General features: G+C 40.3%; 1 protein-coding gene across 3 annotated transcripts in view; it reads left to right on the top strand.

Moving 5' to 3' along the window:
- The window catches only part of utrn (utrophin), a 201,381-nt gene that overhangs the window by 808 nt on the left and 178,256 nt on the right, over positions 1–22,317 (top strand). For all 3 annotated transcript variants that reach the window (XM_085431917.1, XM_085431918.1, XM_085431915.1), the window contains exons 2-5: positions 876–1,027; positions 19,599–19,660; positions 20,926–21,018; positions 22,170–22,247. In XM_085431917.1, the coding sequence (XP_085288043.1) occupies positions 955–1,027; positions 19,599–19,660; positions 20,926–21,018; positions 22,170–22,247 (306 nt within the window). In that variant the 5' untranslated portion in view covers positions 876–954. The remainder of the gene's footprint in view (positions 1–875; positions 1,028–19,598; positions 19,661–20,925; positions 21,019–22,169; positions 22,248–22,317) is intronic.

The raw sequence follows: 22,317 nt of genomic DNA, 5'->3' as shown, positions 1-22,317 counted from the left end.
TAGAAAGTTCTGCACCACACTTGTGAGTCAAAGAGATGAGATTAGAATATATATATATATATATATATATATATATATATATATAATATTATTATTTTTAAAAAATCTTCTCAGTTGTTTTGGTCTGGTTGTCAGCACTACTCCACTTACAAGAAGAGGAACTGAAATTAAAGTAAAGATAGCTGCAAGACAGATGAGGCTGACTTTTCATTGAGTTTACAGTTGTTATTTTTGGGGTCTTGCATCATCCCTCAAGAACTGTAACTCACCAAGAACTGTAAGGGGGGGAAACTGCACATGAAGTCCTTTCATGGTAAAAAAGTAAGCTATTTTGGAAGGGAAAGTGGTTGAGTTTTAATGAAAGGATACCCTGAAGTGAAACAGACCACAGGCATAAGCGAGACCAAAAAAAGGGGTCTCAAAAGCTGCAGCATGACTCAGAAATGTAAGCTAGTGAATTGAGATGACCAGCTGAAGTATTGACTGGAGCTTTTTTCTTTTGAGTTTCAAACTGAGACTTGAACAAAAAACATCTCTTCGGTCAGATTTCTTTGTTGTGTTGATGCTGATTTCAATATCTAGATTGCTTCCATGCCAAGGTTTAAGTCCACATTTTAATTGCCAGTTAAGGAGTTATTTAAAGATAAAGAAGAGCACAGCTTGGCATCCTAAGACATGGTTTAAAAAGCTTGTTTCCTCCTGAGACATCCTAGGTTGTCATGAGGTACCAGGTCTGAGACACTTGATCTGGCCATTTGTGGATTTTTGTCTTCTACTAAATGTCATATGAAAGCAATAGAGAACTAATTTGACAGTAAAAAATTTTGTTTTTGGAGGAACTGTGGAGTTTGAGTTTTCATTTTTATTCCTTACAGGTGCAGGAAGAGGGCTGCTGAGAGGCCTGGAAATTGATCACTATTTTACCTAATCTAGCACTGGATTAACTGGGCTGCAATGGCGTCACCCGGAGACGTCGCTGGGGGAGGAGCTAATGAAGAATTCAACGACAAAATCAAATCAAGATCTGGTATGTTTTGATATTTATGTCCATTGTTTGTGTTGGTATTTTGCAGCTGTCTCCAGTACTTAATGTTCCCTAACGTGAACAAATGAAGCAGAGCATGCAAGTCCAAAGGTTGTCAGAGCTTTCAGTGTTGTTTAACAGAATAAATGGCACGAGGCAACAGTTTGTTGTGCGTGAACATGTGCAGTCACTGTTAGAAAACCGTGACAGAGCCAGAAATCCTGTTGGTGTATGGTTAACCATACGTGGAGGCAGGGGAAGAGAGACACAGCACACAACACAGCGTAATGAGGACAGAGTGGGTTTGCGATCACACCTTTGCAAGAAGAAACAGAAAGGGAAAGTGTCCAGCAGCAGAAGAAGGGGAGGACAAGAATGTAGGGATGGTTTTAGAGAGAGACACACCCACTGATCACGTTCTCTGCAGATCATTCCATTCCATAGGTTAATATTTCGTAGACACCGCCCTCAGAGGGAGAGACGCTTACAAACAAGTTGTTGTTCTAGTTAGAGGAGTGCTTTAGTTGGTCTAAATTAAGGTAATTGGAGGACAATGCCCTGATGTTGTGTACCCATCTTGATTTAGTCTATTCCTGGCTCTTTGAACAGTACATTTAGTTAGAACATGGCAAACTGGAAGAACAATATAAGCACACATTTTCCTATGTTAGAGGAGTCTAGAGTGAAACTTTGCATTGTAAGTTTATCATTATACATCCCGCTAAAGAGGTTGTTAAAGGATGTCCCATTTTAAAATTGGTGCCCAGGTCAAATGGGCTGACAAGATACAAAGAAAATTGGAGTGTAAGACAGAACAGAGGAAAGCAAGCTCATCACTCTTATATCAAACACTTTACCTGTACGAGTAACTATTACACAAACACTATTGTCATATGGGGATTGTTTACTTTTGACAAAAACTGAGCTTTAAGTTAAACGTCTTGGATGTAAATTGATGTTAAAGCAGCATTTGGCTTAAGGTGCAAAATCATTGCCATGTAACTCATGAGGTTTCCATTTCCACTGATAACTGAAATGAGGATCAAAGTTAGGAATGCATTTATATACATCAGCCAACTATTGTGATCAGCTGAGCAACAGTTGTTATTCCTGTTTAGATTTTTAAAAAATAATTTACAGATTTCAATATTTATCTGTTGGCACAGACAGAAGTTTAAAACACCCCCCCAGAATCAGTCTGCCAAAGAGTTCAATCTGGCCTACTATAGGGCTTTGGAAAACATGGAAATTTCAAAGGAGAGTATAAAGTGTGGCTTTTTGACTGTATTTGGATCAGTTTTACAGGCCTCTTACTGACAATGATGTAAAACATAAGCCTATCATATACTTAAAAATAAGACTTTTCTGCTTTAAACAGTAAAAAAAAAAGTTTTTCTTTGAGTTCTCACATGATTTATTATTTTTAAATTACAGGATAAAGTTGTTTATTTCTTACAGTGTAGTCTCAATGAGCCGTGTCAATAGGTTTCTTTGGTGTCTTTGTGATTTGGAAAAAGTGAGATGTAATAGTAAAATTGCAGGTTTCTTTTATAAAACATCTCAGGATTAAATGTGTAGTCAAACTGCTTTAGACTGACGGTAAGGGGAAAATGTTTTGGGTATTTTCAATAGGTTATTAGGCAGTAGCCTTACTGGTCTGGCCCTCTTAAAATGAAATTGGGCTTTATGTGGCTGTTGATATAAATGAGGTTGACCCCTGTTGTACTAAAAAAATTCAGTGTCAAAAATGGAATTAATAATATGAAGAAGTGGGGAAAAAAAACAGTGTCTTTCAATTGTTATTTTAACACACTGATATTGGTAATAGGATTACCCTGCTATATGTTAGGCTAAAGTGTTACTTGACCTATTTTAGGTCATTGGTAAGTAGGAGCTTCGGCCTTGGAATGTTTCTACTTTAATGTTCCTATAAAAAAGAACACATATAAATATATTTAAAGCCTGTGTTCTGGGTTTCACCATAGCCCTCCCCCCTTCTAACTCCCAATTCCTGCTGTAAACTTGTTAAATACAGTAAAAAGAGGCCAGTTCTCATGCCAGCTTTCCTCACCCACCCAGCCTCACCCACCCAGCCTCACAGCACTGGTGGATTCCATGCCAGGAATTCCACTGTGCCGATGGAGTTTGTAATTTATAATGCTTGTCTCCAGACCACAATGCTTTTCTCACAAAGATTCAGGTTTCCCTAGCAACCCTAAAAGTAATGTTTTCTTTTATGGCAACGAGGGGAAAATTTAGCACGTAGCATAGCTGCACAAAAAAACGCAACTTAGAAAATACGGCCGCTCACATGTATGTCGAGGTAACCTGGGAGCCTCGGCACAAGTGGTTCTTATCTTCTCTTTGACGATGGAAATTTGTGGTGTGTGTTTGTAGTTGGTGGATAAATATGACAGAAATTAGCTGTTCTGTTTTAGAATTCAGAGAGTACGCGCTTGCTTTGAAACCAAGGCAAATCTGGGAAATGGCTTCAAGCTAAACGCTGATAAAATATCATGTGGTCTACCCCGATCACTATAAAGTCTTCTTTCTTTCACCATGTTATAAACTAGTGAGGCTGATTGTTAACAGTGATCCTTAGACACCCACCCAAAACTGGGTTTGTTTCATGTGGTTTCTGTCATCCTGAGAAAAAGTCTACACAGAGCTGAAACATGGGGTATTAGAAGAGAGTGACAAGCAGGTGAGTGTGTGTGCGTCTGTGTGTGTGTGTGTGGTGAGCAGGTGGAGGGATGTTTTTGCAGCTGTGAAGACAAGCATTAGCGCACTTGTTAATCTCCATGCCGGCCACCATGTGGGCATGTTTGAAAGGTTGGAGAATTCATAGCCAACAGCAGAGCGCGCGCTCAAACGGTAAACTCTGTTTTTTGTCACGCTTAGTGACTGTCACAAAGTTAGCGCCAGGCGTCCTGATCTTGCAGAGAGAGTGAGCACGTTCGTTATTTCAGCTGGCACGTTTTCCATTTGGTGCTTGACTGAGATCTCACTGCAGTGTAGGTTGGAGCAGGGGTGTGTATGTGTGTTACCAAGTTTCCTATGAACTAGCTATATAGTCACTCCGTTTCACAGACAAATGCACATTAGTGTCTCTGGAGGGGCGAGGGGAGGTGGTTCAGTGTGTCAGGTTACTATCCAAGCTTACAGTGGATCAAGGAGGAAAGAAAACAGAGGAAATGGGGTGGAGGTTAAAGCTGACAGAGCAGGTAATGTATCTGCTAGGGATGCACTGATCGAACTTCTTCCATCTTAGAGTAAAATAACTTGAATATACAACAATGAATAGTTTACAGTAAGTGTATTTATTAGTAAAATAATAAATGACAGTGGGATCAAAATAATGAAACATATAATGGCTTGGTAGCACTTCATTTGGCACTGTTGTGTTTTCCCTTCCTGCAGCCCTGGGTTAGATTGTTACATATCCAGCTGCACCTGAGAGGTGGGAGTGACAGGAGTATATAAAACCAACTCACTCACTCACTCACTCACTCACTCAGACAGAGAGAGAGAGAATCCGGGAGGCTGCTTGCCAACGTGTAGTATTTTTGTTACATGCCTCTTTTTACAACATATTGCACCTACCTTTACAAGCATCCATGCTGGGCATTTCATCACTCATATGTGCGATTACTCATCTCACGTTTAAGTATTTCTTTGTTAAATAAACTAATTGAACAAGCTAAGCCTTGTCTTTTTGTTGCCAATTTGTTGCCAAAGTTGGCAGCTAGTCGGTTTGTCATCAGTTACCGTGCTGTGTGTTTAAAACACCCACCACCAAATGCATGAAGACTACGGTCTAGTGTATGTAGTAAGTTTCTTTTGGTTAGGTAGCTAGTAAGGGAAGAGTGTGCCTTACTGCTGGGTGTTTCATACCAGTAATTGTTAACCTAGTGTTGTACAACAATTTTGTATCAATAACTGTTTTTTATTCTATCAGTTCTATTCTGTGGTCCAGTCCCAGAAGTGTGTACAGTATATTTTACACTATTTTTGTGTGGACATGGCATCTGCACATGAGTTTTTTCAAACTCCCAGTGAACAGTTGTTAACTGCTTACAAAAAAAGAGCACTGGGAAGTGGCAGAGCATTTTGGCATTGATTGCTCTAGACTCTCCAAAAGGATGAAGTTTTTTCTATTTTAAAAGAAAAGCTTATTGAGAACGGTGTATTGATTGCAGAAGGTGGCCGCAAGGTAATTCCATCTGCGTTAACTTTTGAACAGCAGAAAGAGATGTTAATGTTGCAGCATCAACACACTTTGGAGTGTGAAGAAAAGAGAGGCAAAAGAGCAGGAAGTGGAATTGAAAAGGTTAAGATTACATGTTTGTCTGTATGAAGCTGATTTCCCGAAGGTTATAGAGAAAAGTTTAGAGTTTCCTGGAAACAGGAGAGCCAAACTTATGTGGCATTTGTTCGGGAGCTAACAACCTTGTTTAAAAAAATAAGCTCATATTTTTATGTTAACATGTTAATTTCATTTATTTTAATGTAATTATACTAGTGCAAAGTAATGTATTTGCATTGTATCATCTCAGTTCAGTGTGAAAGTCATTAGAAGACTGGATACTAGGATCAGGCTCAGTCATTGCAGAGGAGCCTACCTTGTGGTAATGCTCTTCTTTTTCCATAATGTAAAGATGTATGGCTTAAACACATAGCTTAATTTGTGGAACTGGAGTTTAACTTGAAACTCCAGTTCTACAAATTCATCCTGGTTCCTTCTACTTAAAATCTCACTTGATTCTACTGCAGTCTTTACCCTCCCCTCCCCAACACAGCCGAGTTTCTCACAGACAAAAACACCCAGTGGAGGAAGATGAAATGGCATCTCTTGGATCTCTGCAGATGTGGTCATATTACACTCAGATTTAAAAATCAATCCAGCAGTAGTCAGAAATATCCTCCTCTTGTTTGTTCTCGTTAGATGACGATCATGATGGATCTCTTAGCCGCTATCCACATAAACAGACACACACACCAACTTCAAAGTGCAGAGAAGTTTGGGTACCAACTTGTGCATGCCTGGAAACATCTGCGTTGCAAGTTTTGGTTATGTGTTGAGGTACGATGTGAAACCTAGTGCTTCACAGATTGAATTTATCACAAATCTCAGCACAATGACAACATAAATTTAACACATCAATGGGGAAATTGGCTAAAAGTCGCCTTGATTGGCGAGCTGTCATCGTTAACTTTGACCATGTCTGACACCATTGTCCTTCTGCACAACCCTGTTGCTGCCATTCAGCTACGATAGGCTCGAGTCCGCTCACCAGTTGAAGATGAGTAAGCAGTTAAGAAAATGAATGAATGCATACTTGCATGCATGCATACATACCTCACATGTGAAAGAAAGGTGGGGAGCAAACAGGTCAGGCTTCTGATTGCTCTTAACACTTTCCAGAGTTTTGTCTTTTCTTGGATTAGCATGATGTCAGTAAGAGGGGCTATTGTTAATCCCAGGCACACAGCTCTGGCTATTAGCACACAAATCTTCTGTTCATGATGGACAACCAATCAGGAGAAAGGTTGGCCATGTTTCACACAGCATGAACTGAGTGGCTGAAATTGTAAATAAGGATTATGTTAAACGATGCATCATGCAAAACTACTCTAACAAAGTCCAAGAATTTAAAGCTGGAATTTAGGGTAATAAGTCCCCTATAATTAAAATAAATAAATCACTAGCTGCTGCCCTCCATCTGACCTGTAGGCTGTACTGTATATGGTAAAGTGCTAATTTTGTGGTTTGCCACATTGCAAATCAGTTCTGAATGGGATAAGAGGATGGTTAGACACACTACTTGACACAGTTACAGCTGGATTACCTTATAACCGCTAAAGTCCTGCCTTTACATCCTGTCTGTGCGTGTGCTTTTCTTCTTTCCATTCCTGAGTGCATACAAATGTTAAAGGTCATATATCACTCACAGGGTTAGCGGCTGTTGTTTAACATCACACGGTAATGAGGTGAGAAACAATCACCCGATCCTTATTTGTCACTTGAGAGCTCTGTGGAGGAGCCTGCTCTAAACCTGAGTCAGTACCTGACCTGGCCTTGTTGTTCTCTATTGTTTCTGCTCTTTGTTCTGCTCTCCACTCATCAGTATTGATTTCGTATGATCCATAACAGTATCTGTATAAGTCCCAGACAATATATTTTAAGAGCTGGTGGGTGCCTTGAAATGTTGTGTAGTGTAGTGTTTTGAAATTAGCTGACGGGAGTCTATCCTACTTGGTTCCCACACTTTGTTTTGGTACGTGCTTTGTGCAATATGTGTCACATGAAAGATATGAGGAAAAAGTAATTGGTTGACTGGTTGAAATGGGAAGCTTAACCATCAGCTTTATATGTGCGATGAGCCACAGACTGGATCATCTGCTTACCTTTGGGTGTGACACAATGTAAGACATATTTGTGTTTTCAACAAGAGAATGTGAATGTCACCAAATGGGTGGTGTAGAGGGTGTGTTTTGTCACCATACTCGCTCAGCTACATGTCACAGATCCTTAATTCGGGCCTTGGCTTCTTGGAGCTGGGTGTACTCAGTATTTCAGCTGTTCTGTGCGTGCCTGTGTTCAAGAGTAACTGGGTGAAACACTGAGACGATCCGGAGTTGTTATTATTCTCATTTGTTATTGTTTCATAGCTTTGCTGTTACTTTAAAAACAGATTTTCAAGCTGTCAGTGAGTGCAATGATATACATGCAAAATGCTTATAATGGGTGTGTGTTTGCATGTGTGGGTAGCATGGAATACAAATCAAAACAAAGAGGCTTTCACTGTGTGCCGCCTCTTGATGCAACGTAATGACCTGAATTGTTTCTTTGCCTCTGCTTTTTTGGAGACTCCCAGGCTTGTTTGGGTCAGTGGGAGTTTTCATGAGTTTATTCCACTTTGAGAAAGAAGTTTCCACAGGGAACACGCAGCTGGATGTATCTTCACTCTATATGGGCACACAAGCCTCTCTGTGTTTGTGTTAATGTCTTTGATTGCAGCTTAATCTGGCTGCTTGGGAAATGGGAGGAAACTTTACTTTGCAAAGTCCTGGCTGGAAATGTGGGAATGAAGGCCTGGGCCAAAGCATCTCCCCTGGGTGTGGTTGTGTGTGGGACTCTGCCTCTTTGGTGCATGTGCATGAGCAGCATTGAGACACCCCGCCCAGGCAAGATGTCAAGCTCTTCAAGACCACACTGGGAATGGCAGAAAATCATCAGTCTTAAATGTTCCTACAGTTGTTAAACACTCACAGACCACTTTTTTCCCCTCCTCCTGTGGATTTCTTATTTTCCACTGCAGGCACTTCCCATTTCATTCCTCCTTTCTTACCCCTTGTCCTAAGCTCATTACAGCTACAATCTATGTTGTCTATTCTACATTCTGACCTATCGCATCACTCCTACTTTCTTGCTACAGTACTAAATATTTTTGTTGTTTGGTGCATAAAATGATACAGATCTATTTAGTTATCATGCTAAAAATGTTATATAAAGTTGTGGCATGGTTATTTGGCAACTAGCATAGATCCATAACAACCCACTTTGTTTTTCCAGCGTTGCATAGAGAGGCTCAATAGAGATGGAAAGGACTGACTACAATGATACATGTGCTAATGAGCTGATGAAGTTCTAGGATGTAAACAAAGGAATCTACTTGAGTGGATTTAAGTGAAGGTCCAACATGTAAAAGGTTTGGATTTCCTAGTTATTCAATTTTAACTTGGTGTATGATGTGCGATGTTGTGTTGAGATATAACGATCACACAGACATTATTGTTAAAGAAGAACCTGTTTGTGGTTAAAAGAGAGAGAAAAAGCCAGAGAAGCCACGTGACAGGAGAGGCTCACAAACCTGAAATCAATGTGGAATATCAGGAAGGGAGGCTGGAGGAAACAAACACAAAGTTAATTGCACCATTTCATCACCTAACTCCTGCAACACATCAACATCAAAGAGTGACAGCAGAGTCGGAAGGTCTCTTTTGGGGATTTTCTGTCAGCGGAGAATGGCTGTTGGTTGAGCTTATTTTGTGATCTGTCTGAACTGCATGCTCAATGATTGTATAGTTTCAGAATCCATAGTTTCAGAATCCAGTTTGACAAGGCAGTTGGCTAACATGGGACTTCTCAGCCACAATCAGGTAGTCTCAGTCTGTCTGTGTCTGACCCACGTGTACAGACATTTTGGAGACAAGCGAACCTGGCAAAACATTGTTGGACTAGACTGTAATACAAACTGAACGGTTTGTATTACAGTCTAGTCCAACTTAACTGAATGCAACCATCTGGTACAATTATAGCTATTCTGAACTATGCAATTTATGAAAACTATGCAGCCCATTCAGCAACTGAAGAATTTGAAAGTAAATTAAAACAAAATATAATTTTACATTAAATAAAAAAGTTTTAAGCTTAATTAAGATAAAACATGTCTTAAATTAAAATAAGTAATAAATAAGTAAATTGTCATGTTTATTGCTGCCAAAAAAAAAGTTAAACACATTTGGACAGTGAAGGAATGTCAGGATTCTTGCTCAGAAAAAGGATCAACATGCTCTGAAGTCAGTTCCAGTCCACGAAAATGTTTTTGTAACAAAATATCGATTTCTGCTGTCCCTGTATCGATACATTATTAGCAAACAAAATATCACGATACTACACAGTATTGATTTTTTCCCCCACCCCTAATAAATAAGGAATGATTATAACATACCTCGACTCTTACCCTTCTTTCATTTCTCTTTACACAGTGCAGTACTTGTACTTCTCCTTTATAGAAAACATTTAAATCAGTGTTGTTGTTCTTGCCAGTGAGTCACAACACTATGGATATAAGCTAAATTGAATCTCAAAATAAAATCCAATCAGCATTTTGCTGTCTTCCTGTGATTATCTACCCCCGGAGTGCAGAGCGGAGGGCTGCACTGTACGCTGGTGACACTGTAGGCTGCAGCAGCTGAAATGCAGGATGACGCCAGAATGTGGCAGGTGGCAGGATTAATGCACAGCTGGGTTACCGTTTCATGATATTAAGCATGAATATGTCTTTTCACCTCACTTTGATGTGGTTAACTCAATGTCATGTCCATGAAATCCTCCAAAACTGTGTGTGAAACACCAAATATGATGTTTATATTGATTTATGCTTTGTGTGCATTCTTCTGAGATCATTTGAGAAGGTTGTACATCTATTAGTGTGATTACTGTAAATGTAAAAATACTGGGGTGACAGTTGTGCATTAAGCTGCAGAGCGACTGCACTGTCCATGCCAGAGGGTGATGTGTGTAGATGAATCGCTGATGGGCGGTCTCATCTCTGTGCATATAGATTTCATAAGGTCCTTTGTATTATTCATAATTGAAAGGAGTTCTAGTGTTAGCTATGATGCTGAGCCAGGGAAAACTGCATGTACGCATGTTTTGCATATCTAACTTTATGTCTCACTTGCCATTTTTGACTTTTATGTTCACATACACATTTAGACTTAATATATGGCAAGAGTTAATTATATTAAGTTTTATAAGTAATTTTCTGTCTAATAATTACTGAAGCTCAAATACCAGACATCCAGGAAACCATCAACTTTGATTGTCATGTAAACTTAGGACTGTTTGTGGTGAGACGTGGAATGAAAGGGTTTCATTCATGTCTTCCAGTCTCTAGTCAGAAGTGATATTTGGATATAAAGCGTGAGAGAGATGTTTATGTGCATATTTAAGGGGGGAGGGGGGCATTTTTGCATGGCTTCAGTGAAGCAGCTTGATGATGCTCTGGGGACGGTGTGTAAGGATGGACTGACAGGGGGAGGACGCCTGTCTCTGACTGACGCACCCTAGTGGAAAGTTCCTTTTGGTGTCTGCTTCCTTCACTCACTGCCAAAGCCAGCCTGACCCGAACCATTTCATTCCTCTGAGTTGTGACCAGACCAGCTGCCGCAGCTCCCTGTGGAAGGAAGTGGATTTAATTCAGTCAGACTCTGGAAGCTGGTCACCAAGCTGGAATCACCTCTTCTACTTCCTCTTTGTTAAGGAAAGGAAAGCAAAAAACAAAACACAGGAAAATATACTTTCTCTTTTGCCCTCACCCTCTGCCCTCCCTCTCATTTCTCTCTCTTACTCTTTTTTTTTTCTTTTTTTTTTCACTCTCTCTGTGTGGGAATAGAGCTGTTTGTTCAGTTGGCCCTCATTGACTAAATATATCAATGGGCAAATGGACTCTGGCTTTTTCCCTGTTCCCTGCTCCACTGCCCCGGCTGAGACCCTCGGTGAATGTCAGGACCCACGTCTCAGTTTTAACTCAGTCTGCTGTAACAGTTCTGTTTTTCTGAGAGTCAGGGACACTGATTGCTTCACTTTGATGTAAACCAAAGGCAAAAGAGGTGGCTGTCCTAACCCTAAACCGTTCTGCTAAGGCACGCTCATTCTGGGTCGCGGTTATTTGAATTAGAGCTGTTGTTTCCAGCAGTATCGTGTTTGCAGGCGAGAATCAACTGATTTCACAAAGCGTACAACACACACACACACACCTCTCTAACCTTTCACTTACCTATTAATTATTTAATTAACGATCTGTTTTTCTCACTCGTGGTTTTTTCTCAGCCTTGTGTGTGCGAACATTTGTATGTCGTGACAGAGTGCCCGACCCGGCACCCCACATAAACCCACCCAGCGTCATCGATGAATGCTGTCACACCTCCACTTCCTCTTTCTCTTTTTTTCTTGTTCTCTCACTCACTCACTCTCCCACCACTAACGCTGCTGCCACTACCTTGTCTTCCTGTTCCGGATTACTTGTTTTCCTTTTTCTTTTTCTCCATTGTGTGTGTGTATATATTTGTAAGGTCTGTATTGCTGTCATGAATTTGGGTAAATGGATGTCGTGGAGAAAGCGTAACTTTTTCAGAAGAAAAGGAAAGCATGAAAGTAGCCTCGATTTAGGTAAGCTTGTCTTGATTAACCTAAAAAGCAGACTAAACACACCGGCATTGATTCTGTTTTTCATAGCCGAAGGAGCGTAATTGTGAACGTTACCCATGACTTTGATCAATTGATCGATTCTTTTTCTTTTCCTCCTTGTGATTTTTATACAACTTCTCTCTTTCTGTCATATTTTAGTCGTGATGTGCATACTTTTTATTTGTGTGAATGAGATAGTTGATCATCCCTGGGTTTTATGGCTCCTTATCTAGCCAGTCAACCATCACGCAGCAGAAGACTGCTGCTCAGCAGTCGTGTTGTGATTTATCTGCACAATGGAAGAGAGTGTGATGTCTCATTTTGTCACATCCACAAAACACTCATACTCTACTGAAAAAGTAACTACACGAAGCTCTGCAAATTGCACTGCAGAGCTTGCACCACCTCTTGATAAAACTGGAGTAAAGATTGCCAACATTTACACATAATTGAGTTAAGCGTTTACATTTCTTTCACTCCAGCTCCTCTGTGTTGTGTTAAAGTTGGTTGTGAATTCCTTTCCAACCTTAGTTTGAGTTGTGTAGACTTCCAGCAAATGCAGATAGGAAAGTCAACGCCTCTGCCCCACCGCATCGCCTACTCCATAATCCCGTGTTGCATCTATGTTTGTGTGCCAATCTCTGTCTGACATGCCGATTTTTGCCTTTGTTTTCCTCAAACTTGCATTCTGTCCCATCGCATGCTGGAATGGTGCCGAACAGCGTTCATCTGTGTTCGCCCCCTATCACACGATGCATCATGACTCCCTACCCTTGGCTTGCCCTGTCCTGTTTCGCTCTGCTCCAACCACTTTCCCTTTCCCTGACAGCGTCCCTGTTTCCCTCCCCTCTCCTTTTTCTCTCTGTTGCTGCATTCTTGCGATCTGTTCCTCTCTCTGTGGTCAAGGAGTGACAGACACATGGGAGAGACAAGAAGAGGGAGGCAGGAATATCGAATTCTTCTTTGCGCAGATACTCTTGGACTATCTCCTCCGGCTCTTTACTTGACTTCTGTTGGTTCTTATGTTGAGCATTACGGTGGCCTCTGGTAAAAGATGGCTCAGCATGGACTCAGTCTTAGAGGTAGGAACTTTTGACAGGTGTGCGCGCTTGTAGTTTGGTGGCAGCTAGGACCTTGGTTTTAAATCGTGCATATTTTTAGTGTTCTTGCAATCTGATCAAGGTGTAGGCGCAAGATATGGGGTGGCTGGATTAAAAGGAGAGTGTGCCATGAAACGAGAGATTTTGTTTTCTCAAACTGTCTTTTTTCTGTTTTTCTTCTCTCATGCACTTTGTTAAATGCACCAAAGATACTGGTGGGGTTTACCAAAGGTCAGTTTTTCGACATTTCTTTTTATTTCTACTGAAAAACTGAACATATCTGAACAAGCATAGAAAAATACAAGCTATATTTGGACTGTTGTAAATTGGGCATATGGAGTTAAAACCAGTTCGAGTTCCTTCACATTCCTTCACTGCATTTATTATATTTTTTCTCTTTCCCTCACTTTTACAAGCAGCACAGGCGATTTACACTGCTCTTGTTAAATCTCTGCCGTGTGTGGGGTGATCCGGCTTGTTGAACAAAATTCGTCACCCTGGCCTGACTTCCCCAAAGCCCCGTGCCCTCTCACCTCACTGTTTCTGCTCAGCCCTAATTACACGCACCTCTGCAGACCATGGGGGTGTTTTGAAGAATGTAAGTGGGGATATGGGTTAATCCATTTGGACGTTATGAGTGTTTTCCTTGCAAATTCCCAGATCTTGGCAAGGGTAGAGTGTCAACAAAGCTGTATGGGCTGGGGCAAGCTTAGACAAGTGACTAGTGGGGTAGGGAGGAGGAATGCATAGGAAATTATAGGAATTCTATTCATTCCTCTAAACCTACAGATTCAAAGTAATACACGTCTGCCAGCACACTTTGAGTCAGACTGAGCAGTATCCTTGTATGAGCGTGATTGTTGTAGGATTGTGTGTATTTCCTGTATACGGATTAGCGCCTTTCATTCAACCGTGGGTGGTGCTCTCCTGACAGGACAGTCCGTAGCCAAGGCTTCTTCCAAGGAGCCATCAAGGTGAAGTTCAGCATGTGATGCTTTTTTTTTTTTTTTTTTTTTTTTTTTTGTGAGCTGTGTAGCAGCCAAGCCAAGAGCTCAGTTTAATGCTTCACCAATGACCTGAGAAAGGCACGCATTCAGTCTCATTATTTTTGGTGTAGCCACACTCATGCTAGTTTGTTGTTTTTCTTTCATTTACCTTTCCAGACACTTCAGCTAATGCAGGAGCTGTATTGTTGACGTGTTAGCCGTGCTCATTCATCGGTCGAACATGCATTTTAAGCCGTTCGCTGAAACGGCGAACTGGGAAAACCTTGGGCTAAGATTTTAGCTGCTGGGTATGAATTAGTTAGAGGTAACAGCTGCTCACTGGTGTGGCAAACTTTGTAAATATCTCTGTTTGGAAAAGCTCCGAGCTCCCGTGTGTTTACTGTGTGGTGCTGTCGTGGAAACCCTGATGGTTTGTTTGATTTCTCACCTCAGTGCTTTCCACATAGTTTTCCCCGTTTTCTCTACTTTGCGGTCACAGGCTCTCTCCACCTGTGAGAGCGAGGGGGAGACCGGGGCTGTATATTTTATGTGTCTGCTCTTGTGTTCCCAGCTGGCTGCTTTGAGAAACGTGTGCTTCTGTTAATCTTTTTCCTTCTTCTTTTGCTCCTTGAACATTTATGTTATATTATGTTTTTCAGGTGTGTTTGTGATTCTTTTTCTCAGGTTTGTCAGCACTGTTTAAACTTTAATTAACGTGCTGTTATCCAGCAGTTAGGGAAATGATTGCAGTTTGGCAGCTTGATGGATCTTGGCCAAATTTCAGGAAAAATAAACTTGTGTTATCACATCAGGTTCAAAGAGTGAACTGATTAGAATTTGTGCATCAAAGGTCACTGACTTCATGAAACATGCTTTGAACATAACTCAAGAATTCCTACTGTAATTGTAACAAAGTTGTTACTCTGGACAGAAATAGGTGTGAACTGTAAAGTGGGTTTGAGTTTTTTTAGAATTTATCACCTTGGTTGTTGTCATTCTGCAAACAGGATGAAACACAACACTTTGGTCTTAAGCTGTGGTGTGGGTGCACACCCATGCATACCATGTGTTGAGAGTATGAGTTGGATCACTCTGCTGAACTCGAGATTACTCCTCCTGATGTAATCATTACTTCATTTTTTGACTGCTGGCAACCCCCCCCCCCCCCCCCCCCCCAAAAAAAAACAAAAACAAAAACAAACAAACAAACAAAAACAAAACAATCACTTGTTTCTCAATACTATATAACAGTACTGTCTGTGCAAAGCATATACAGACTTAGACTGATGTGTTTATGTATGACTCAGTTATTAGACGTATGTTGACTGTTTGGCAAGGCTGGAATATTTTTCTCCGTGAAGGAATGTGCATGTAATTCCTTTCTTCACTGTGCTTGTGCTGTATATTTACTTCTCCTCATTTGGTTGATAGAATGTGTCAAAGCAGATTACATGAATAAGTGAAGTGAAAGTTTCCAAACTGATTGGACGAGGACCTGGTAAAAGATACTGAAACAAGAAATAATTGTGTCACATTAATAAACAATAATAAAAATGTTAAAAATAAGCTAATCAGTTTCTATTTGAGAAATTTCAGTGTTTTAATAGTTTAAAAACTATATTTGGATGCTAAATTTAAAAGTAGTTTTTAAGCGCAAACATAAGTGCATTAAAAAAGTAATCACAAATGCAGTAATGGCATATAAAACGATGTTTAAATAGAACCTAAAACGAGGCTTTGCGCTGTCTTCTTTGAAGGCTTTCCTACATTAGCAGGAAGCTTTGGTGTGTTTATGTGCATATTGAAGTGTGTAAACCTTTAAAGGTGCATATGAGCATTCTCTGAGCTTTAATTTGATGCGAAATTTCCTGCTGCAGAAATGCACGTTCTGATGGTGTAGATGTTAATAATTAATGTTAATAATAAATCAGTGTCCAACCTAACTGCCTCAGGTAAGAGTTTTACTGGCCTGCAATAAAATATTATAATTTAATTATCATAATAATTTATTTATATATTCCTTTAATCTAAATCTGATAAATAATGTTACTAAAGCTTTGAGCTAAATAGGGTCTAGTACACCCCATGTCCCACTTTTAGACTCACCCCTGCTTGCTGCAGGTATCACTGCAATAGAAAGTGGGACGGCTGCTGTCAGCTTTTAGCAAGCTGCGTGATTTAAACACGATATTTGACTAAGTTACCAGTTCATCTGCCCACATGCGCTTCTATTTTAAACTTCTGCGGCTTTTTGTACATTTTTCAGTGTAAAACCAACAGCGGTTGATGGGAGCAGCTACAATGTTTGTTTTTCCTTGACACTGGAGCTTGCTGAACAGGTGGTTTGATTTGATTAAGGACGCTCACTAGCTTTTTCCCAGTAAACTTTTTTTATGGTGATTACAGTGACAAGCGCTGCTGTTTTGAACACTAGAAGAAATGTTTATTCACTCCACCTGAGCTCACAGTCGTGAAAACAGCTCGGCCTCTTTGCTTTTTGCTGTGTGTAGACGTAAACTAGCCACGCTAAAATACTTGCATAGTGACAGCTGAGTGCTGCAGAGTCATGGGTTAATGAAGCATCAAAGCAAAAATATTTGCGTTGTGGTTTTTTCATTAGTTATTCAATTTACTCAATGAGTCTTTACAGCCCTAGTAAAAGCTTGATTCATTGATGGATAAAAGGGTCGGTTACTCACTGAGCAACAAGAGAAAGTGCAAAAGATTTGACTGATGTGTTAAGCAGATTATTTAAAGCGTAACAAAAAGTCAATATTGTATATTTATTCTATTTATTCTATGTCTAGCATGTCTATTCTATGCTATTGTTGGTGTATTGTCAATAGAAAGCACCATATGTAGAACATAAGTCTTTAATGTTTATGCCTCCATCACGTCATCACTTAAAGACTGGATTAAACAGTCATGTTTGTAATAGCAGGTTTTAAATTCAGCTCCTTAACAGATACAAGAATTTGTGCTGAATTATTTTTGTCACACTGGATGTTCGTATCACATCAACTTACAATGAAGCGAAGCTTAAACTTGAAGCCTCCCAGCTGATTAGAGCAAACACTTATGGCTCTGGCCCAATTAAACAAAATATAAAAATAAAAGTACAATTTTTAAATGACCTAAACAAGATGTCATTGCAAGAGTTGTTGCACAAGCTGTACATTGCAACACACTGAGTGTGCACGTGTGCTTCGGGGACACTAGAAGAGTGTAAAAGGAATGTTTGTGTCCACAATCAAGCATAATACCTGCCTTGCACAAATAGGACTGTAGCTGAATTGTGTATGTGATGCTGTGACTAGCTACAAATGAGAAAACTGGCATCGGTGTACATGTGTAATGTAAAGTTGTAAACTTGTGCATACTCCCCTTTTTTATTAAATTGCTTTTTCTTGTGTTGCTCATACAAACACACTCTTGAACACACTTTCTCACACACACAGCCTGCTGCCTACTTTGATCTATCCTGCAGCGATGCATTCCTGTGCTGCAGCGAGTAGGAGCAGCAGACAGATTGAGGGGGAGCATTGTGTATGAATCGAGTGTATTGTCCTATGAAGATGGTAAGGTAGAGAGCCTAGGAGACCTGAACCCCAAGGGACCCTCTCCCCAGGGGCCTCTACAGGGTGCCAATAACGCTGTAAGAACAGGAGGCCTGTGCATGGGCCTTTTTATAAAAGGAAAATTGATATTGTGTTGAAAGCATACCTGTCTTTGCTCCTTGTGAGCTATTTTCTCAATGTTCTTGCCAGTGATTCCTCCCCTTTTGGCTGCCTTTCTCTAGTATTTTTGGCCCACTCTGCTTGCCCCCCCCACCATTGTTTTTGTCTGGTGGTCCACCTATTTTTTTCTTTCATCCCTTTCCTTGTCTGTTCTCCTTGTCAGAACATGTTTAACCACCTGTAAGTTATCTACTGTAATTGATCATCATCTGTTACTGGGTGCCGTGTTATGGCTCGTGGTCTTTGCCAACCATTTTGTCATTTTGTTTTTCAACATGAAACCTTCTTTGTCTCATGTATCCTTTTTCTGTCATCATCTTCATTAAACCCTTCCATCAGCTGTCTTTTCTTTAAGAATAATACAAAAAAGTAAAGAAACCCCAAGCGTTTTTTTTTTTTTCCCTGCCTCAAATTTATATGGAAGAGGGTTCAACCAACACTCGGGAGGTGTTTCTATAGCAGTCTGTGATTCGATGCACTAAAGGCAATGACACAAAGATAGCAAAGTTCAAGCGTATACCAGTCTAGGCAACAAGCCTCTTCTGGTTTGGTCCCCACCTCAAAATCTAACCTAGCCAGTTGCCTGTTTCCTCATACGCTTACTAGTCTCTTGCTACCTCGTCCTTTCCTGTGGCATTTCTGAAGAAATGTATATTATAAAACTATTGTCCATTTCCCTCATCTGCCCTTATGTATTTGGTCTTTAAGGTCTTTTAGATCACTGATTTGGGGAAAGTCAGAGGAGAAACCCTCTCTGCTACCACTGTTTATCCAGTCCCGTCACCTGTTCACCTGTTTCTACTCTACTCTTACCATGCACTTGTTTTTATGCAGTTTGTCACCCAGCCAGCCGCTACACACACTCTACACATCCCAAACAGAGAAGCCAACCAGTGCTGAGGCTGGTGATGTTAACCTTTTGTTCACTTCATGGTGCTTTGCACAGCTGCTGTTGACCTGACCCCCACACACATAAGGCACTTTAACAGCTTTCCTAACCTTAGATTACAGTCTGATCAAGACCTCAGCCAGAGTGTTTTGAGGCAGATGTGAATACGTCTTTTTACCCGTTTCCTTGGTGGTTACACTGAAATTGACTGAGAACGCAATGGATTAGTTATTTTAGAGTTCATAGAAACGGCACATTAGAAAGAAGCCTAAGTAAAACTGAAATCAATTCTCAAGAGAAGTCCAAGGCTTTGTGCGAGCTACTCTGATCCATTACAGGAGCCAGCCATCGCCCTGGCACATCAAAGCAGCTGACCCTCTGCCTGTCACACAATGAGGCCTTATTAGAGAGCCATGTTGGAGAGAATAAAGGAGGCGCAGGAAGGGAGGGAGTCAAGTGGGAAGAGAATGTGAAATATTTGTACAGTTGGATTCAGGGGAACATTATAAATGGACAAGGGTGTGCGCACATGTGCAAAAAGGTTTGTTGGCTTTACTTGTCACACCGTGCACCTGTTGACATTTGGTACGCACGTTTAAAATACCCCTCATTTTGTTCTGGTAATTTTCTGATGTTCCAGCCACATTGATCGGGATGCTTTTAAGTCAAAAAGCCTCAGGCTGTAATTACCATTTACCTCATCAGTGTAAGTTAATTTGTGCCGAGATCAAGTCGCTCCCTGGAAAACCAGGTGGAAATGGACATCAAGTTGTAACAATGTTCGCTGCTTCTTTTAAAAGGCTGACTGTACCTGACGTCACTTTTGATCCACCTGTTCATGTTCTTGACAATCAATTCTTCTTCTTTGTTCTTTTCCTGCACAGATGAGCACGACGCAGTGCAGAAGAAAACGTTCACCAAATGGATAAATGCACAATTCTCCAAGGTAATGTGAAACATTAGAGCCAAACATTTTCAAATGGATGTCAAGCACTCTCCTTTTTTCCTCATAGTACAAAAATATCTTCATCTGCCTAATAATGTTGTAAAATGTTAAATCTGCAGTTAGTGAGTCAGCAGAGCATTTGCATCTTTTTCGTACTATGTGACTAAGCACTCAGCAATCCCACTCTGTAAATTTACGTTGTCCGTGTTGCTGTGTGGTTCCTAAACACTTCCTCTTTGCAATAATACCACTTCCAGTTGATCGTGGAATATCTGGGAGAGAAAAATTTCACAGTGAGCCGAGTAATGTTGACTTCCTGTTACAGTACTACACTCAAATGCAGTGAGCTCTTTAAATGACCATTCTTGCACAAAAGTTTTTAAAGATAGACTGGATGTCTAGGTGCTTGATTTTATACATCAATGAGACTGAAGATTAACAGGTGTGGCCCAGTATTTTTTTTTTTCCATACAGTGCAGCTGCACAAACTGATGGATGACATCTTTCTTGTGCTAAAGAGACATGAGGGGTACTTCCCACAGTCTGACCTGCATAGACCTGCTCCAGAGTTAGTCTTCTAAACAACTGTTAACTGAATAATTAACTTGAACTTGAGCTGCAGCGACTTATCAGCGAAGTGGGTGTTTAACCTTTTCATTACCAAGCTGCATCATTAGACTAAAGCTCAGGGGGCACAGTGACCTCAAGACCCATCCATGATACCAGCGCTGCCATACTATTGTTTCTATTATTTCTTAAGCTAAAAACTAAATAATAAATTAAAAAAGGTTAATGTTAATGTCTTTTCGTTTATGTCAGAGCGTTAATAGTCTATGTGTGTGGTCCTTGTATATATTTTTTATTCTTATAAAACAACAATCAGAGAATGATATTAAATATTTTTGGCTGATTTTTTATTTTTTTTTTCTAGTTGGCCTACCTGAGCTAATTACTGTCCTCACACTGTTTTCTCCTAAATACTTTGAGTTTCATTCTTACACTTGTTTCATTTGGATAGTTTCAGATTTGTTGACTGTCTGTGCCTTTTAACACTGGTTGTTACAATGTGCCAAACTTTCTCTTCTTCTTTCTGCATAACACTGTGACATGTGAGGTTATTCTCAGTGACGCTTGAAGTGTTTGAATTAAATGTAAATGCCTGTCTCTCCAAAGCTACAGCCACACTCAGGGCCTCTTATCACTGGTATTGACTGTTCTAATCCAGTCTTATGATAAATCTAATGCAGAAATTGTGATGTTTCCAGACAGGGAAGACGCCCATCAAAGACATGTTCACCGATTTGAGAGACGGGAGGAAGCTGCTGGACCTTCTGGAGGGTCTCACTGGCAGTGTCCTGGTGGGTTTTTGTATACGTACATTAACATTCGTGAGACTTTTTTTTTTGTTGTTGTTGTTTTTATTCAAATTTGACATTTTAAAAAAGTTTGCTGTTTGAATGCATGAAGTTCGAGATTTGATTTCAAGGAGGCACGTTCAAGCCGCAGAAATGCTCATGAAAGGTTTGGCAGTGCATGCAGTCAAATTATAGTAGTGCAGTGTTTTGTTTTGTTTCTTTTCCCCCCTTTCCTCCTCCTCTTAAGTGAAAGTCATGCCAGTACAAGCACATGCACGATGTGATGTAAACACACAGGTTAAATCTAATGTAAACATCTGAGCCACTCTGGAGTGCCGTGCTTGGCTTTTGCTTCCTAAATTAAAACACGTATTTTACGCTTATGTTATTTCTTATTTAATTTTGGTAAATACATGTTATGTTATTTGAATTTCTGCAGCTTTCAGCAAACTATCACTTTACTCACCTAAAACTTTATTCAAAAAGAGGTTGGCATAATGGATAAAGAAGTACTATGGGAAAGGAGACTAAAGATATGCATGTCCTCTATGACTGGCTTTGTGCTTGTATATGCAATTTTAATTTTACTGTTTTCTTTTCTTTCTTTTTCTTTTTTTCTGTACCACCCTTCAGCAGCATATCATATTTCTAACACCTGCAGCCGTATATTGAGTGCCAACTGTCTTTGTGCCATATATGTTGGCACACACATGTGCACAAAGGCTTTTTCACTGATACCAGAATACTAATTCTATAATTGGGTGCTAATGAGTGGTTGACGTATGTGAAGACTTAAAAGGGATTAGCAGTTGGCAGCCATTCACCGAGCCATTCTTTCCATAAGTTCTTGTGGACGCTGCTGAGAGCGTAATAGCTGTGATAATGTATGGTGTGAAACACTGTGTGGAGTGATGGCATACCTTATCTACATTTAACCCCCAAGCTTTGGCTTGAAGTTGGGGAACAAGTCGTCAAGGTGACTTGTTCGCAAATGAGAATATATTTATTTATTTATTAACCCGCAGAAACTCATTTGAATAAATGAGTTACAGGAAACGAGAGCCAAAACTGTTGACTTGCATGATTTTTAGCCTTGATTGGCTGGTGAACCGTGAACGTGTCAGCTGATTTATGCTGCATTTCCTCTTCCTCAGAGCAAAGAGCGAGGTTCCACCAGAGTGCACTCTCTGAACAACGTCAACAAAGTACTTCAAGTCCTACATCAAAACAATGTGAGTACTTCCTGTTTGGTGGCAAAACTGTTGTGCATTTGTCATTTTCTGCCACGTGCCGTTAAAGAAG

This window comes from Copadichromis virginalis, linkage group LG15, assembly GCF_057382275.1.
Source record: "Copadichromis virginalis isolate Kocher_CV1m ecotype Utaka linkage group LG15, C_Virginalis_male_GT1.1, whole genome shotgun sequence".
NCBI classification, from domain to species: domain Eukaryota; kingdom Metazoa; phylum Chordata; class Actinopteri; order Cichliformes; family Cichlidae; genus Copadichromis; species Copadichromis virginalis.
The sequence above is the reverse complement of the archived record's forward strand: the minus strand, read 5'-3'. Positions and strand labels throughout refer to the sequence as shown.